The following is a 13,269-nucleotide window of genomic DNA, read 5'->3' on the forward strand; positions in this document are numbered from 1 at the left end:
GTTTTAGGCTCGATTTAGCTCGGATTTTAAATATTATATATATTATATATATATTTATATAATATTAAAAGCGTTAATAAAAATACTTAAAGAGTAGCTATATATCTCTAAAAAACTAAGATTTTTTTGAAAATTACGATTTCCTAAAGGTCGTAGTATATAAGAAAAAATTCTCGTACTGTAGTTTTAAATCGAGGTATAAAGTATTTAAGAAGAGCTCGGCACTCCCGAAATTACTAATAAAATCGAGTACGTTAAGGGATAGTTAGAGCAATATTACAAGTTTCTATACCGATATCAAAAACTTTTGGGAGAGTATTGCCAAGTAAGCGCTAGTAAGCGCTAAGAACAGGGGTTTTAACGTATTGGAGCTCAGACTCGTTTGGCAAGAAATTCTGCTGAATTTTTTGATTGGCTCGCCAATCCTGCCATACCTGTCTGAGAACTGAGACAAACATTTGTCAGCCTTGCTTCCCCGGAAGAAGAGCCAGCCACATAGCCAGCCTTGTCTTGCCCTCGCGCCGAATTGTAGCGGCCGGGGACTCGACTGCACAGCTGAAATGCCACAACACAATGCTCGAAAAGTTCGTCTTACTGCAATCCCTGTCTTGACTGCCACCGCGCTTGCTATACCCAAGGGCTAACAATAATCCCGACCAGGCGTGCGACCTTTGCTATCGCAGGAGGATCAAATGCGACGCACAAAAGCCCCGGTGCACTAATTGTGTATTGCATGACTCGACCTGTACTTTTGGAGCTGCAAGCCGCAAAGCGCGGGCTAGGCATCGGGAGTCGGGCGAAGACATTGGAGCTCTGCGATTGCAGGTAGAGCGTCTCGAATCAAGTCTTCGCCGGGCTTCACAGAGGATCGACGAGCTTCAAGGTCTTGTACCGAGATGGGACAAGGCTTCAGACGTTCCGGCTGCCTCGGTCGGCCTCCATGAAGTTCAGGTCGACTTGGTCCAACAAGAGCTCCCTGGTGCACGCATGGAACTGCCACCGCTTCAGGAAGTCCTGTCTGCGACGGAAGTTTACCTGACAACACTCAACGCGGTTCTTCCGCTGTTCCATCCCGGTCGGCTACTGCAATCGATCAACGATTGGTACGCACATCCTGGTCGAAGACAGCCTCCAACATGGGCGGCAATCAACGTGGTTCTCGCGCTGGCCAGTCGTCGCGACGAAGCGACACTGCGTGAGAGCGCGGCGTACTACCTACATAAAGCCCAGACGGTACTTTCTGAGGTGATCATGGGTGACGCCGATCTTCTCAATGTCCAGATCCTCGTCGGAATGGTCATGCTCTTTCAAGGCACGCAAGATCTTAAACCAGCGACGATGCTGATCGCCATTGCTTTACGTCTGGCGCACCAGTTAGGGCTACATACTCGAAGAGCCAATCACCTCGACACTTCCCAGGTGTTGGAACGGGACCGAGTCTTTTGGATAGCATACCTCCTCGACAGAGACATCAGCTTGCGCACAAGTCAGCCCCCTGTGCAACGCGAGGCCGACATCCACCTTGAGTGGCCGTCAGCCGAGCCCGAAGATGGAGCTGGAAACGTGACCGGTGTCGACGGTGGCTCATTCAACTTTCTTCGATGCCGCGTACGCCTTGCTCGGGTCCAAGGTGAGATCTACGACTTCATGGTTGCAATGCGTGCCGGGACGATGGATAACTACCAGCGAGACGAGGACATGGTTCGTCTCAACCATATGCTGGACGAGTGGATCTCAACTATACCGCCACCGTTCCGACCCAGCTCTGTGCTGCAAATTGGACAGCCAAATCTGTGCAGAAGCTTTGCGGTCCTCTACTCCACCCATCTTGCCTGTCGGACTCAGGTTTACCGGGCCCACGCCATGGCGTCGCGCTGGATGCAGAGCCTACAGAGTTTTGGCAGAACGATTACGCAACGAGGACGTATTATTCCAGCACCCCTGCCTACACCGTCATTGCAAGATTGGGAGAAACTCGTTGACGAGGCTCGTGGATTCATGCAGCTGTTTTGGGGCGTGGAACGAAGAGACCAGGCGTTCATCTGGTAAGAGAACTGCTTGTATCGTTGATGTCAAGATGGCAGCTAACACTCTTTTCCCAGGATGACCGCGTGCACATATATCTCTGGATCCGTATGTTTGACGGCCAACATCCTGTTTGAGCCATTCCATGCGAGTGTGGAAGACGACCTGTCACTGGTGAATCTGTCCATCTCCCTCTTGGAAGATCTGATACAACAAACAGGGCACGAGCCTCTGAAAGATCTACGAGACGCATGCGAGGAGCTCCTGTGTTATGCTTGTGCACTACTGCCTATGGCTAATGTTTAGGATGTCACCTTTTGTTTTCTTGTGGCAGTAGTCCCATGGAAGTTTCTGGCTTGCGCCACGGTGACCAATTTGTCCTTCTCAGTCAGATTTTTGGGCCTCTCCTCAGTACAACCATTGGGGCAGAAAAGATAGGCAAGCAAAATATTGCTGAAACGACTCTGACACCGGTTCACTGTCTCGAGATCTATCAGCTTGTTAGACAGCAACATGGTACTAACTACATGTCGACGCCATTCAGAGCTACCCTCAGAAGAGATGATGTCTGGATCTCTTCCGCCCGAGCCTTGAGTTCTTCCACATCCCAATTCGCCCAGACGAATTTGTTCCTCAGAAATGCAGCTTCATCCGACGCAATCCACACGAGAAAGTGTGCGGGCAACTCCACTGTACGGTGTGTTAGTGTCTTGATGGCGTGGACAATGGAATAACTCATACCTGTGTCTGGGCCCACGGGGATATTTGGGTTGATCTCCGTGCCGACGATGCCTGGGTGGACGTTTACAACGTGGACCTTCGGATTTTCGGAAGCATAATACTCGATCATCTTCAATGCCGCTGCCTTTGTGGCTGCGTAAGCCCACACTCCTGGCACTTCTGGAAGAGGAGACCAGTGACCGATGGAAGATCCCGTGTTGAGGAGCTTTGCGCCGGGAGCCGCCAGTGGGGTAAACGCCTGTAGGGAGTTGAAAGAGCCCAAGAGGTTGATCTCGAAAGATCGCCGGACCTCGGACTCGGGGTAGTCGATGACCGTACCCTCCTTTGGAAGAATACCGGCGTTGTTGAGGAATATGTCAATCTTGCCGTCGATTTTCGCCACAATGGCACCCAGGGCGGCCTCGATGGACGTGCGATCGGCGACGTCGCCCGTCTGCAGGACCACATGAGTCGAAGGGTTGGCTTTTGCGATTGCCGCCCCGGCGGTCTGGAGGCGGTCGACCCGACGCCCTATGATGGAAACCGATTTGGCGCCGGCTTGGGCAAAGGCAATGGCAGCGGCCTGTCCGATGCCCGTTCCTCCGCCCGTGATGACGACGTTCTTCCCAGCTGCCGAAACCTCCGGCCTTGTGGGCGAGATGGCCGAGTAAGGCCTGTTGTGCCATGCTTCGGTGAATGAGACGAAACTTTTCATAGGAGGGGACGCCATGGTGAGCCTTGGATACGCAGCGGGACAGTAAGGGGAGTGTTCTGCCTGAGAAAGCGCCACTCCCACCGTCTATATGCGGATTGTTAGCTCTTTATATATGTCTGTGGGAAATAATCTCTCCAGACTTGCGGGCCTATTGATTGTTAAGCTCATGCTTCCGCGGAACCTGCCAAGGTTGATAAGGACGCAATGAGGGAGGACAACACATTGGCCACCCCTCCGCACAATGCTACGACCTAGGTCGCAGAGAATCGACGAACGAGACTTATTGCCTAAAGCCATGCTCTAGAATAGAGAAGACCGGCGTCCTCATAAATAACAAGGATGTCGTCCCAAACAAAGGCAACTTCGGTGCTTAAAGCATAGTGGGCCCAGGCTCCTGGAGTACTCCGTTCTCCTCACACAACTCCCAACGTAGCAAGCATGGTCATATCTGGCAAGGTAAGTTGCCATGTCACAGTCCTACTCTGGAAACAGGACGCACTTGGACAAGTATTCCTACAAATTGACATTTGGACAGCACTGGCATATGGATAGCGATTATGGGACATTGTCTGACCTAGTGGCATGTGTTGTATGTGGCAAGCGATGATTAGGGTCGGAAGCCAGAGGAGGGTCAGGATCACGTCCAGGGTGCTTGCCTCACGGATTTGGAACGGGAGATGATTGACACTGTCAGTACCGTAACATTTTGCTATAGCACAGTACAGTAGTCATCCAGAATGTGACTTTGACACACGTTGTCTATCATTTTCAAGCGATAGAGAAGTCGGCGCGTCTTGCAGGTACTGGCGGTCAAGGCTGAAGCCTTCTGGGAAGCATCGTGCCTTGTACTGCAGAGTGGCCATACTTGGAAATCACTTCCGGCAAGGTCGTGGTATTGTCAGGCTGCTACCTAGTGCCAGTCGTTCTAACGCCGAGTGTGCATAGGGGCCACTTCATAGTGCGGCACCGACGATGCTGCAGATGGTGCTGCTCGTCAATTCGTGGCATCAGTCCTTCCACGCACCCGGAACCGTCTGTGTCTCAGCGACTCGTCCTTCTCGATGCTCTCGGCGACCTGCCCATCAGTCTTACCCCCCAACGTTGCGCAGGATTGCCACAGTCTCCGGACTCTCCGAGATATCCGCCATGACCTGCCACGCATTCTTCAAAGAACTCACATGAGTAAATGAAATGAACCCGACGAGTGCAACAAGACAAAGCACGAAATGCGCAACAGTGATTCCCAGCACCGCCCAGAAACCTCTCGTCCGCACCGGGATCTGCGCGGGCTGGAAACTTGAGACTGTGACATTGGATTCTGCGTCGAATGTCGGCAGAAACGAATAGTACGCCTGACGCAACATCGTGGTCAGAACAGCCTGAAGAGCCAGCGCTGGAGAATTGGTGGCGCTTATCGTGTCGGTGAACAGCGTCGAAGTGACCGTGGAACCTTGCATGAAATTCGACAACTCCCCCGCGCACCCTGCGCACATGGCCAGCGGCTGTAGTAGTGAGTAGAAGACCATCGGCGTGATCCACGAGTATGTCGTGCTGTGGAATAGGTCTTTCAAGTCGTTGGGGTTTGGCTCTGTGTAGTTGGGATTCGCTTGGTGCATCTGTCTCTGCCAGAACTTGCGCTGGCGAGCGACCCCGGCCAGGATATCTTGAGCAGGCGTCAGATTCAAAACGCCGCGGGCGCTAAGGGACGTCTTGGAAGCTGTCGCACCAAGTTGTGTGCTGATCGAGTCAGTGGGGAAAAGCAGGTTTCTACGGTTGTATTGTAGAGAGGGCTCGGTGCGCGGTGTCGCTGCGGACGCTGTGATATTGAATTCTTGAATAGAGTCGTAGTCGACCGGCACAGGCCTAGCCGTGGTATGTAAGCATGTTTGCACGGCGCGACAATCTTGATTCAACTTACAAGGCGTCATAACAAAGGGACATGCGGAAACTTGTTTTCCAGCATTCGTCGACTGAGCATGTTGGGTCGAGTTCCACAGGATCATCAGCTCCGTCGGCTGCCCCCTGATAATCAATATCGGCCCATGCTCCTGCAGACGGCGTAGATAGCCAGTAGGCACCACCACTATTTTTGAGGATTCCACCGCCAACCGCTGCACCATTGTGTACCAGATATGCATTTCCGATGTCAACGATCCAGTAGTAGTTTTTCGACACATCTTTAGCTTGCCAGAAACCTCCTCTACTAAGAAGCTTCCCATGTTGACCGACACTGCCGAAATCGCTCTCAGTGTAGCTCAATTCCATCCCAGCATCGTTCATTGGGTCGAGGACAGACGGGAGACCTCCGGCGGAGGTGTTCAGCGGACATACTGACCAGTAAGTACCGGGATTCTTTGCGGATAAATTGGAGTCATTTACAAATGGCGCAGCTAACGGGCACTCGAACGACACAACAGGCTGGGTGGCTGCTAAACCCGGTAAGGAAGCATTAGTGGTGAGATTGCCCGTCATAGAGACCGCTGTGTAGCCAGTTATGTCGTTGTCGACCATCGCCATCTTTAACCTGCTCATCTGCGGACGAGTGCACACGATGCGTGTGTCAAAGACTGTGGCCAAACCTTGGAATTCTCGAACCGACTGTCTGGCAGTCGCGTCGGCAAATGGAAGGAATGCTCGGAGTGTCAGGCCAGTGTCGTCAAGGCCATCGGACGTATAGCCTGCCTCGGAATATTCTGCGAAAGATTGAAATACCGTAGGGTCAGTGGTCCAGTAGTTAGGAGTTGTATAGAATGGGGAGTTTGCATTCTCAACTTCGATCGTATGCGCGTCGTATTCGGCGTCTGCGTAGGAAAAGCCTGAAGTGTTGGTCGACGTGGTTGATGGAGTGATGACTGTGCCTTGTCCGAGGTCTGAAAGAAGTATAGTTGACGTGAACTGAGAGCCCAAGGTGGTCAGAAACACTAGAATAAGCAGCAGGCGAAAAGGCATCTCAATGAAGGTATTCCGAAACAGCATCGATCTCCAGAATGCGTCAGGACCAGAGTTACTGAAGCGCGCAATGGACACCTGAGCCACGTCCTTCAAAGGTAGTCCATGGTGCTCGATCGAGATGGATGCTATCATGGCAGTCGCAACACCACCCAAACATGCAATGGCGGTCCGGAGAACAAGTGCGGAAATGGTCACAGCTTGTTTCGCGAAGTCGTTCAGCATAATATGACGCCAGGTGGATGAGGAACGATCTCCGAACCACATCCATGCCAGGAACATCAACGCAGCCAGGAGACATATGGTCGAAATTGTTGCGATGACCAACGCATATATTCCGATACGTTCACGTACAGGTCGAGTGCGGTTTCTCGATGCATGTTTTTCGGCGTTCTTGAGATGTTCTGGATTTCAGAGGAGACTTCAATGCCTCCCGATGCAGACTCCGTCGGGATCAATGCGGAGTTCTCGTGACGAGAAGCGTTTGCGATAGGTTTGCGTTTTGGAAGTACGTTTGTAGGAGTCAAAGGGCTGATTGGCCTATATTCTGCGTAGGTCATTATTGTCAATTCGAGAGTCCCATGATGCAGGAGCGACTGGGACATACCTTCTGCAAGTTCTTGCTCGAGTTGTTGCGAAAGGAGGATTTCACTCTGTAATGAGGTGCGAGGAGACTCCTCATTCTCGCCATGATTCGATAATGTCATATACTTGCGTTCCATGTTCAGCGCTGTCTGCGGTGTCCTTCGGCGAGCAATGACCTCTCCTGATTTAGCGTGACTCAAAGTCGTCCCTCCATCGACCTTTGCGTAGGTACTGAGAGCAACGAAGAGAACGACAAGCTAGCACTGGCCTCAACTACTTGGGGGAGTCGATAGATATGCTTGGTGAATCGCATTTGCGAACCGACTCCTATCTATCAAAGAAGTGTTTCTGGGAGCACTCACCAGTATTACTTTAACCATTTTGGAGGCTTAGGCCGACAAACACATCATAGTCGCCCTACCGCTTGCCACTTTGCCAGAACAGGGTACCTGAGAAGCGAGGTGTCGCCGCCCATTCAGTTGTTGTGCATTGCAATGTGCTTCAATGATCTTCTGGCGAGACTGAGTCCGACACAAGCCAATGAGAGAAGCACCCGATCACCTGTAACAGAGCTCCAGTGTCTGTGGGAGGCCTTGCATGAGGGTATGCAACGGTTCAGTCCAGGATAGTGAACACAACGGGGTTTAAAACCTCTTCTCCAAACGGCCATGAGGCTGAGCAACCGGATTGGCCCACTAAGATGGTGCGCACCTGTGTTATTTGTCTGCCCATGTAGGGATCAGCTTCGCAAGGCAGTTTCATGCAAGGTTGAATGGCAGTCGATGCTCAAGTGTGAGAGAAGGTCATTTACACCATTGTCCAAATACCGAGGCTCAATATCCCCTGTACATAGTTCCATTGGCGCGTGCAAGTTCGTTTAGCATGATCTTATCCAGAGGTCGAGTGTGCACTGATCGTCTGCTCCTGACTCACCTCAGTCGAACAATACAATGAGTGCACGCTCGCTCGCTTGCTTCGTGATGTGATGGTTGATGAAAAATGGTTAGGGAGGAAAGAGCATTTTTCTATGCAGTTGACGAAGGAATTTGGGAAAAGAACTTTCGGGGAGGGCCTGCTTCCGACGGACGGCATTTCTTCTGTATTTGTCCACCCTCATTTGAAGGCCGCCCCAGTCACCAAGTGACAGACCACTTTTTGTCCACTACGTTGTACTTAGGCTATTACTGCGCTGCTGACCGTGACTATATGAACTTGTAGATGGTAGCCCTCCACGTCGGCAAATGAACGAAGCCGGCCATTTGAGATCTCATTACGTTCTTGTCAATGGGTCCACATGCACCACCATGAGTGCACACCTCGCTCAAGGGCAAGAGCGCGGCTGTGACAACTGGAGTCCAGACTACCCCGCGGCTATATATTTGACAATTTGGTCGAAGGAATATCCAGGTCCTAGCCGCCATCGCATCTGGAAAGCCGCAGGACTGAGGGATGGAAAAAGATTGGCCATGACAGTATGGCCCGCTATCAGTCAGCATCAGAATCAGAATCAGAATCTAACTGTACCGAGCCCGCGGCGTCTCTGCGTGTCTCCAGTCATGTGGTAGACAAGCACAAGCCGGACCGCCCCATCGATCCACGAGAGAGATGATACACAGATGTTTTGGTCGTGGACGGGGACGAACTGCTTTATACCACTTCACCGCATGGAAGACTCTCCAGAACTGCTCGTAGAGGAAGGATCTGTGTCATTTTGCGGCAGCAATAGTCTTTCAATACTTGCGCATCTTGGCCGATGGTGTTGTGCTCCAAGGATAGCATGCAGTATCTTCTCCATGGGTGCGGAAGGCAGACCTCTGAACCACATAGCTTGCCGCAATTCTCGTAGTCCAAAACTTCCTGTTGGCATGGATCATCATCCGTATACAAAACTGCCCCAAGTATGGACCATCATATCGGATCATCCGCCTCCTCTCCCCTTCTCAGCCTGTTGTGCTCTTCACTATGCCGGTCTCTCACTTCCCCAGTCGCACCCTCAAGCTCGACCTCGTCCGATCTCAGTAAGCCCTCCGCCTCTTGCACGGTCTCATCCAACCCGACAGTCCCACCAGGCTTTTGTCCCTCCTCTCTTCTCCCAATAACGACATTTCCAGCCGCCAATAGCGCAGCCCCACCCCACCACATCCCATTCAACTTCTCATTGAAAATCATCCAGCCCAAAATTGCAGTGATCATGAAATTCGCACTGACATTCACAATGCTGACTCGCGTCGTGCTGTCCGCTCGAGTCAACGCCGCCGTAAACAAAGCCCACATGGCCGCATTGAAGGCGAGATTGAGCAGGAAGAACGTCCCGCGCACAAGGAACTCAATCACCGTATTCGAAGGGCTTAGCGAGAAGAATGTAGCGATATGTGAGGACAGCGTCGACGTGAGGGCTGTGGTGGTTCTAGCACGCATTGTCAGTCTCAGCTCCCAAGCTCTGGGGGACAACGTACAATTTCGCGAAGACGCCATTGAACGCCGCACATGCACCGCTCGAAACGGCCAGTACAATCCATACGGGTTGGCGCCGCAGCGCGGCAAGAATGGATGAGATCTCCATATCGCCTGCCGGCCGTGAGGGATGCTTTTCCTCCGGAATAGCACTATTAACGTTTCTTTGCGTGGTGCGTCGTCGCGGTCCAGACATGCTGCATGTCCATATTGAGTTATCCCCGTAGTTGGAAGCTGCCGGGAAATAATGGCCATGGCGGCGGAATAAGCTTACAAGGCTGGGGGATGTGGAGCCGCGTGGGGGCAATGGTTGGCTACAAGCCTTTGGCTTGCTGCCGGATCTCACAGGCCTCCCTAGCCTCATGTCAGGGGCATCGGATAAGGGCGCGATGGGATAATGAGGGACAGATGTCGATCCGTCCACGTCTGATATACAAGTTGAGATTAAAATTCCCGTTTCAGCTAAGATGTGTGCGCCGTGTCTTGCAAAATAGTCAGCAATGGCAGCTTCCTACAACTCCCTAAGCTCCAGCTAGATGTTGCCGACAGTCTACCTATTTGGCTTTCCCGTTCGCTGCATTTGCGGTCTGAGTCTTGACTGTCGGCGCCTTCTCTTCAGCCTTCTGCTTGTCTTTGGCCTCGTCGCCGTCTTCAGCGGTCTGTGTTGCAGCGTAGTTGCCCAAGGAACCCTCCTCATAGCCCAAGGACTTGACGATTCCTAATCCCTTCGTTCTGCCTTCGCGAAATAGTATCCTCTCACCCACCGAAAGGAATTCTGGTCGTTGGACAAAGCGGAATGCCACGGTAGCACGATCTCCTGTTCGAATGTACTCTCGGTCGATGTCGATGATAGCACAGGTCTGGCTAACAGGGCCAACATGGAGCATCGCCTGATATCTTGGACGGATAGTGGTCGCGTGGGACAGTATGAGCACTTCAGCCACAAACTCTCTGTACACCTTTGGTGCGGTGTCCAGTTTGGGCAACACCACCATACCCTTGCGCACCTCCTTCCGTCGAACACGCTTCAGTGCAAATGAAGCAGACTGACCCGCGCTGCACACAGGAACCTGTATCCGCTTGCGCTCAATGGTTCGTATGCTGGTCGTCTGAAACTGGCCTAACGAATCTGGACCGACGAGCACCGTATCTCCGGCATGAATAACTCCAGACTTGACCACCCCAGACACAACTGTCCCGACAAACGGTACCGAGAAGGTGTCACTAATGTGGAACTCGAAAGGCGCTTCACTGTCGTAGTGGCCATGGTGTGGTAAGATATTCAGGAAAGTCCGAACCAGATCCAGGGACTCGCCGGTCACGTTTGACACTTGGAAGATCGGGCATATCCGTTGAGAGACGAATTGGGTCGCTGTCATGACAGTCTCTTCATGTGTCTTGATAAATATCGGAATCTTCCGCGCACCAGGAGACTTGAGAATCTTCGTAAGTTGAGATATCGTTTGCTCGAGAATCTGTGGAGGACAAATGTCGATCTTGGTGATGACAACCATGACAGGCACGTTCAATGCAAGAGCAATACCGAGATGCTCCTTGGACATGCCTATCAGGCCGTTGTTGGCCGCGACCATCAGTAGACAATAATTTGGCGCAGAAGACAGTAGTCCAAAGACGGTAGTACGGAGATATCTCTCGTGCCCCGCAAGATCTGTGAACGAGATGACCTTCGCTGACCGTGTGCCAATCTCTCCCCAGGTCAACTTGCGACCTGGTACACTGGATGTGACGACTTCTCCACGAGTATCAAAGCCCATGATTTCCATTCCGACAGATGAGGTTCGACCAGATTCGATCTCGTGCTTATGTCGGAACAGGTTGACTCGAGCCTTGCCACGACCATCATCAAGGTTCCCCTTCACCAGGACTCCCAACATGGTAGACTTCCCAGCATCAACGTTTCCCACCACAGCAATCCGAGTCTCAATGACTTCCTCAGCCGTGGCTGGGGTCTGCCGTATGAGGAGCTTGCCATGGCTTGACGTGTCCTTGGCCTTCTTCGATTGTGCTTCCTCTGCTCCTCCAACATTGAAAGTCAAGAGTACTCTGACATCGGCCTTCAGTAAGCTTGCCGCTTCGGTAATCCTTGTTAATGCGAGGTCCCATGACTCTTTCGAGAAACCCATTGACTCGCCACTATCCTCAAGGCCCAGGTCAAATAGTGTTTCACCATGGCCTTCGTCGATCCTTGCCTGGACTAGTCCGGACAGTTGATGCAGCGTCTCCGGCGCACCCTCTGATGTGTCTAGTAGCCATTCTTTCAACTTCACCTGACTTGGGCTATCGGAGAGATCTAATTGATCGAGGATTTCGAGCTCTGCGTGATCTTCGGCGATTGAGGAACGATCACCTGTCGAGTAGCCACTGTCGCTACCGACGGCATCATGTTGCTTCGACCGAGTCTTCGCCTGCTGTTTTTCGACGTAGTCTGCGAAGTCCGAGAGAGCCTGCGGATACCTTGTCAGATATTGCAGGACGCATTCACAGGCGTCCGTACCAACTCCCCCTTGCGCCGCTCTTGCAGCGTTTGTTTGATGCGAGTGCCCATTAAGAGCCCGTTCTATCGAGAGCAATTGACGATCTGAAGAATGTTGTCGATGTTGATTGTAGAAAGGAAGTTCGCCCCCGCGCTCATTAAGGTATCCGAGTTATCATTTTCGGGGAAGAGGTTACAGGAGGACAGAGGTGTTTGTTGCTATAGGCTCTCCATGTTCACGTCTCGTAAGGATAGATTAATCTAGGTTGAAGGCGAGGAGTGGCGCAGATCGTGCCATATATTCAAGGTCAGATATCACATCGTTGGAGTCATGACTGTCTAGCATAGCGGGGAAGCCTTGTTCGCCTGACTCAATCTGGCCCGCTGTGCCCCTCACGGTTGCAGCTTGTGGTCACCCAGAAATCCACCTATTCCCGCCTGGGTTTGGGCGAGCCTTGCACGACCCGGCCTTTTTTGTCATCGGATTGCCGCATGCGCCTCTTTATGGTTCACCAGTGGTCATCCCATATGATTCATCAGACCACGCGAAATGTTCTCAACCTGCCTTCTGTTGTCATGACTGGGATGACCAGTGGGCGAATGTCCTCAAATGACTCAGGCTCCTTTCTCTGCCGCAGTACAAGCGTCTCATCATCAACGCCCTGGCTGCGCGTTGTCTGGCTTGTGCAACTGCGATGTCATTCTCTCGGTCAAGACATTTGTGTTGCGCATGTTGTAGTCTGTTGGCCGCTTGGGAAGCGTTATAGGACTCAAAATCATGATCCGGGTTGCGGCGAAATGAGAACGACGGAGTCTCCTGGGATATTGTTAGCGGATGTTAGTAGGCACCAAACCCGCGACTTGCCTCTGACGAACAGCATATCTGACTGTTTTTTCGTCGTCTGCTTCCTGTCAGATTCCAATCCACCGTGTAGTGCTTCCATAACCGACCTTGACAGTTTCCTCTCCGTCTTCTTCTTCCTCAATTGTGTAGATCGTTTCTTCCACCTCGCCGAGGACAAGATTGCAATGACTGTCGTATGCCTAGCAAGAAATCAGCCTGTTTCCCGTTGTCTCTCGTAGTCGAAACCCCGTACATGTAACCTTCCCTTGAGCTCGCGATCACCCCGAAGTCGGACAAAGACAATTTCGTCGAGGGACAACCGAACCAAGTCGAGAGGCTCTGCAACTGCTGTGCCTGTCTCATCCGCAGTGTCCGTCATGTTCAAGGTCGAGCGAGGTGCAAATGGCGTGATACTGTGTCGTGTTCAGATCATCAGATTTCCTCTGATTCGTGACTGGCACCTGTTGGTCGGGCTTCCACTGC

At 52.0% G+C, this 13,269-nt stretch overlaps 6 protein-coding genes across 6 annotated transcripts; 1 reads left to right on the forward strand and 5 right to left on the reverse strand.

The window, feature by feature from the left end:
- Nucleotides 1–573: 573 nt before the first annotated feature.
- Nucleotides 574–2,331, forward strand: EDD37DRAFT_608086 (fungal-specific transcription factor domain-containing protein; the record flags this gene model as incomplete). Its single annotated transcript, XM_062815029.1, has 3 exons — nt 574–584; nt 639–2,045; nt 2,103–2,331. The coding sequence occupies 3 exons, from the start codon at nt 574–576 to the stop codon at nt 2,329–2,331; spliced, it is 1,647 nt and encodes a 548-aa protein (XP_062670483.1).
- A 217-nt stretch (nt 2,332–2,548) lies between these two features.
- EDD37DRAFT_562948 (uncharacterized protein) lies at nt 2,549–3,475 on the reverse strand (the record flags this gene model as incomplete). The annotated part of the gene is made up of 2 exons (XM_062813945.1): nt 2,549–2,710; nt 2,837–3,475. The coding sequence occupies 2 exons, from the start codon at nt 3,473–3,475 to the stop codon at nt 2,549–2,551; spliced, it is 801 nt and encodes a 266-aa protein (XP_062670484.1).
- A 765-nt stretch (nt 3,476–4,240) lies between these two features.
- On the reverse strand, nt 4,241–7,110 carry EDD37DRAFT_352246 (uncharacterized protein). The gene is made up of 4 exons (XM_062811786.1): nt 7,017–7,110; nt 5,379–6,956; nt 5,187–5,323; nt 4,241–5,123 (listed from the first exon to the last, which is right to left on the reverse strand). The coding sequence occupies exons 2-4, from the start codon at nt 6,689–6,691 to the stop codon at nt 4,549–4,551; spliced, it is 2,025 nt and encodes a 674-aa protein (XP_062670485.1). The 5' UTR covers nt 6,692–6,956; nt 7,017–7,110; the 3' UTR covers nt 4,241–4,548.
- A 1,792-nt stretch (nt 7,111–8,902) lies between these two features.
- On the reverse strand, nt 8,903–9,644 carry EDD37DRAFT_648950 (uncharacterized protein; the record flags this gene model as incomplete). The annotated part of the gene is made up of 2 exons (XM_062818084.1): nt 8,903–9,401; nt 9,451–9,644. 2 exons carry the CDS (start codon nt 9,642–9,644, stop codon nt 8,903–8,905), a joined length of 693 nt encoding a protein of 230 aa, XP_062670486.1.
- A 263-nt stretch (nt 9,645–9,907) lies between these two features.
- On the reverse strand, nt 9,908–12,420 carry EDD37DRAFT_351866 (elongation factor EF-1 alpha subunit). Its single transcript, XM_062811782.1, has 2 exons — nt 11,964–12,420; nt 9,908–11,913 (listed from the first exon to the last, which is right to left on the reverse strand). Exons 1-2 carry the CDS (start codon nt 12,012–12,014, stop codon nt 10,003–10,005), a joined length of 1,962 nt encoding a protein of 653 aa, XP_062670487.1. The 5' UTR covers nt 12,015–12,420; the 3' UTR covers nt 9,908–10,002.
- Nucleotides 12,421–12,596: 176 nt separating this feature from the next.
- EDD37DRAFT_648952 (uncharacterized protein) lies at nt 12,597–13,165 on the reverse strand (the record flags this gene model as incomplete). Its single annotated transcript, XM_062818085.1, has 4 exons — nt 12,597–12,759; nt 12,819–12,844; nt 12,894–12,986; nt 13,040–13,165. The coding sequence occupies 4 exons, from the start codon at nt 13,163–13,165 to the stop codon at nt 12,597–12,599; spliced, it is 408 nt and encodes a 135-aa protein (XP_062670488.1).
- Nucleotides 13,166–13,269: the final 104 nt, after the last annotated feature.

This window comes from Exophiala viscosa, assembly GCF_022695815.1.
Source record: "Exophiala viscosa unplaced genomic scaffold EDD37scaffold_4, whole genome shotgun sequence".
Taxonomy (NCBI): domain Eukaryota; kingdom Fungi; phylum Ascomycota; class Eurotiomycetes; order Chaetothyriales; family Herpotrichiellaceae; genus Exophiala; species Exophiala viscosa.

What these genes read in the sequence shown, in the direction of transcription:
- EDD37DRAFT_351866 (XM_062811782.1), bottom strand. Translation starts at nt 12,014, where the DNA reads ATGGGCACTCGCATCAAACAAACGCTGCAAGAGCGGCGCAAGGGGGAG. An exon ending in AGCGGCGCAAGGGGGAGTTG is followed by an intron (nt 11,914 to 11,963) that starts GTACGGACGCCT and finishes AGGTATCCGCAG; the next exon opens with GCTCTCTCGGACTTCGCAGA.
- EDD37DRAFT_352246 (XM_062811786.1), bottom strand. Translation starts at nt 6,691, where the DNA reads ATGTTCCTGGCATGGATGTGGTTCGGAGATCGTTCCTCATCCACCTGG. An exon ending in TCCCTTTGTTATGACGCCTT is followed by an intron (nt 5,324 to 5,378) that starts GTAAGTTGAATC and finishes TACCACGGCTAG; the next exon opens with GCCTGTGCCGGTCGACTACG. An exon ending in CTCGATCAGCACACAACTTG is followed by an intron (nt 5,124 to 5,186) that starts GTGCGACAGCTT and finishes CGCCTGCTCAAG; the next exon opens with ATATCCTGGCCGGGGTCGCT.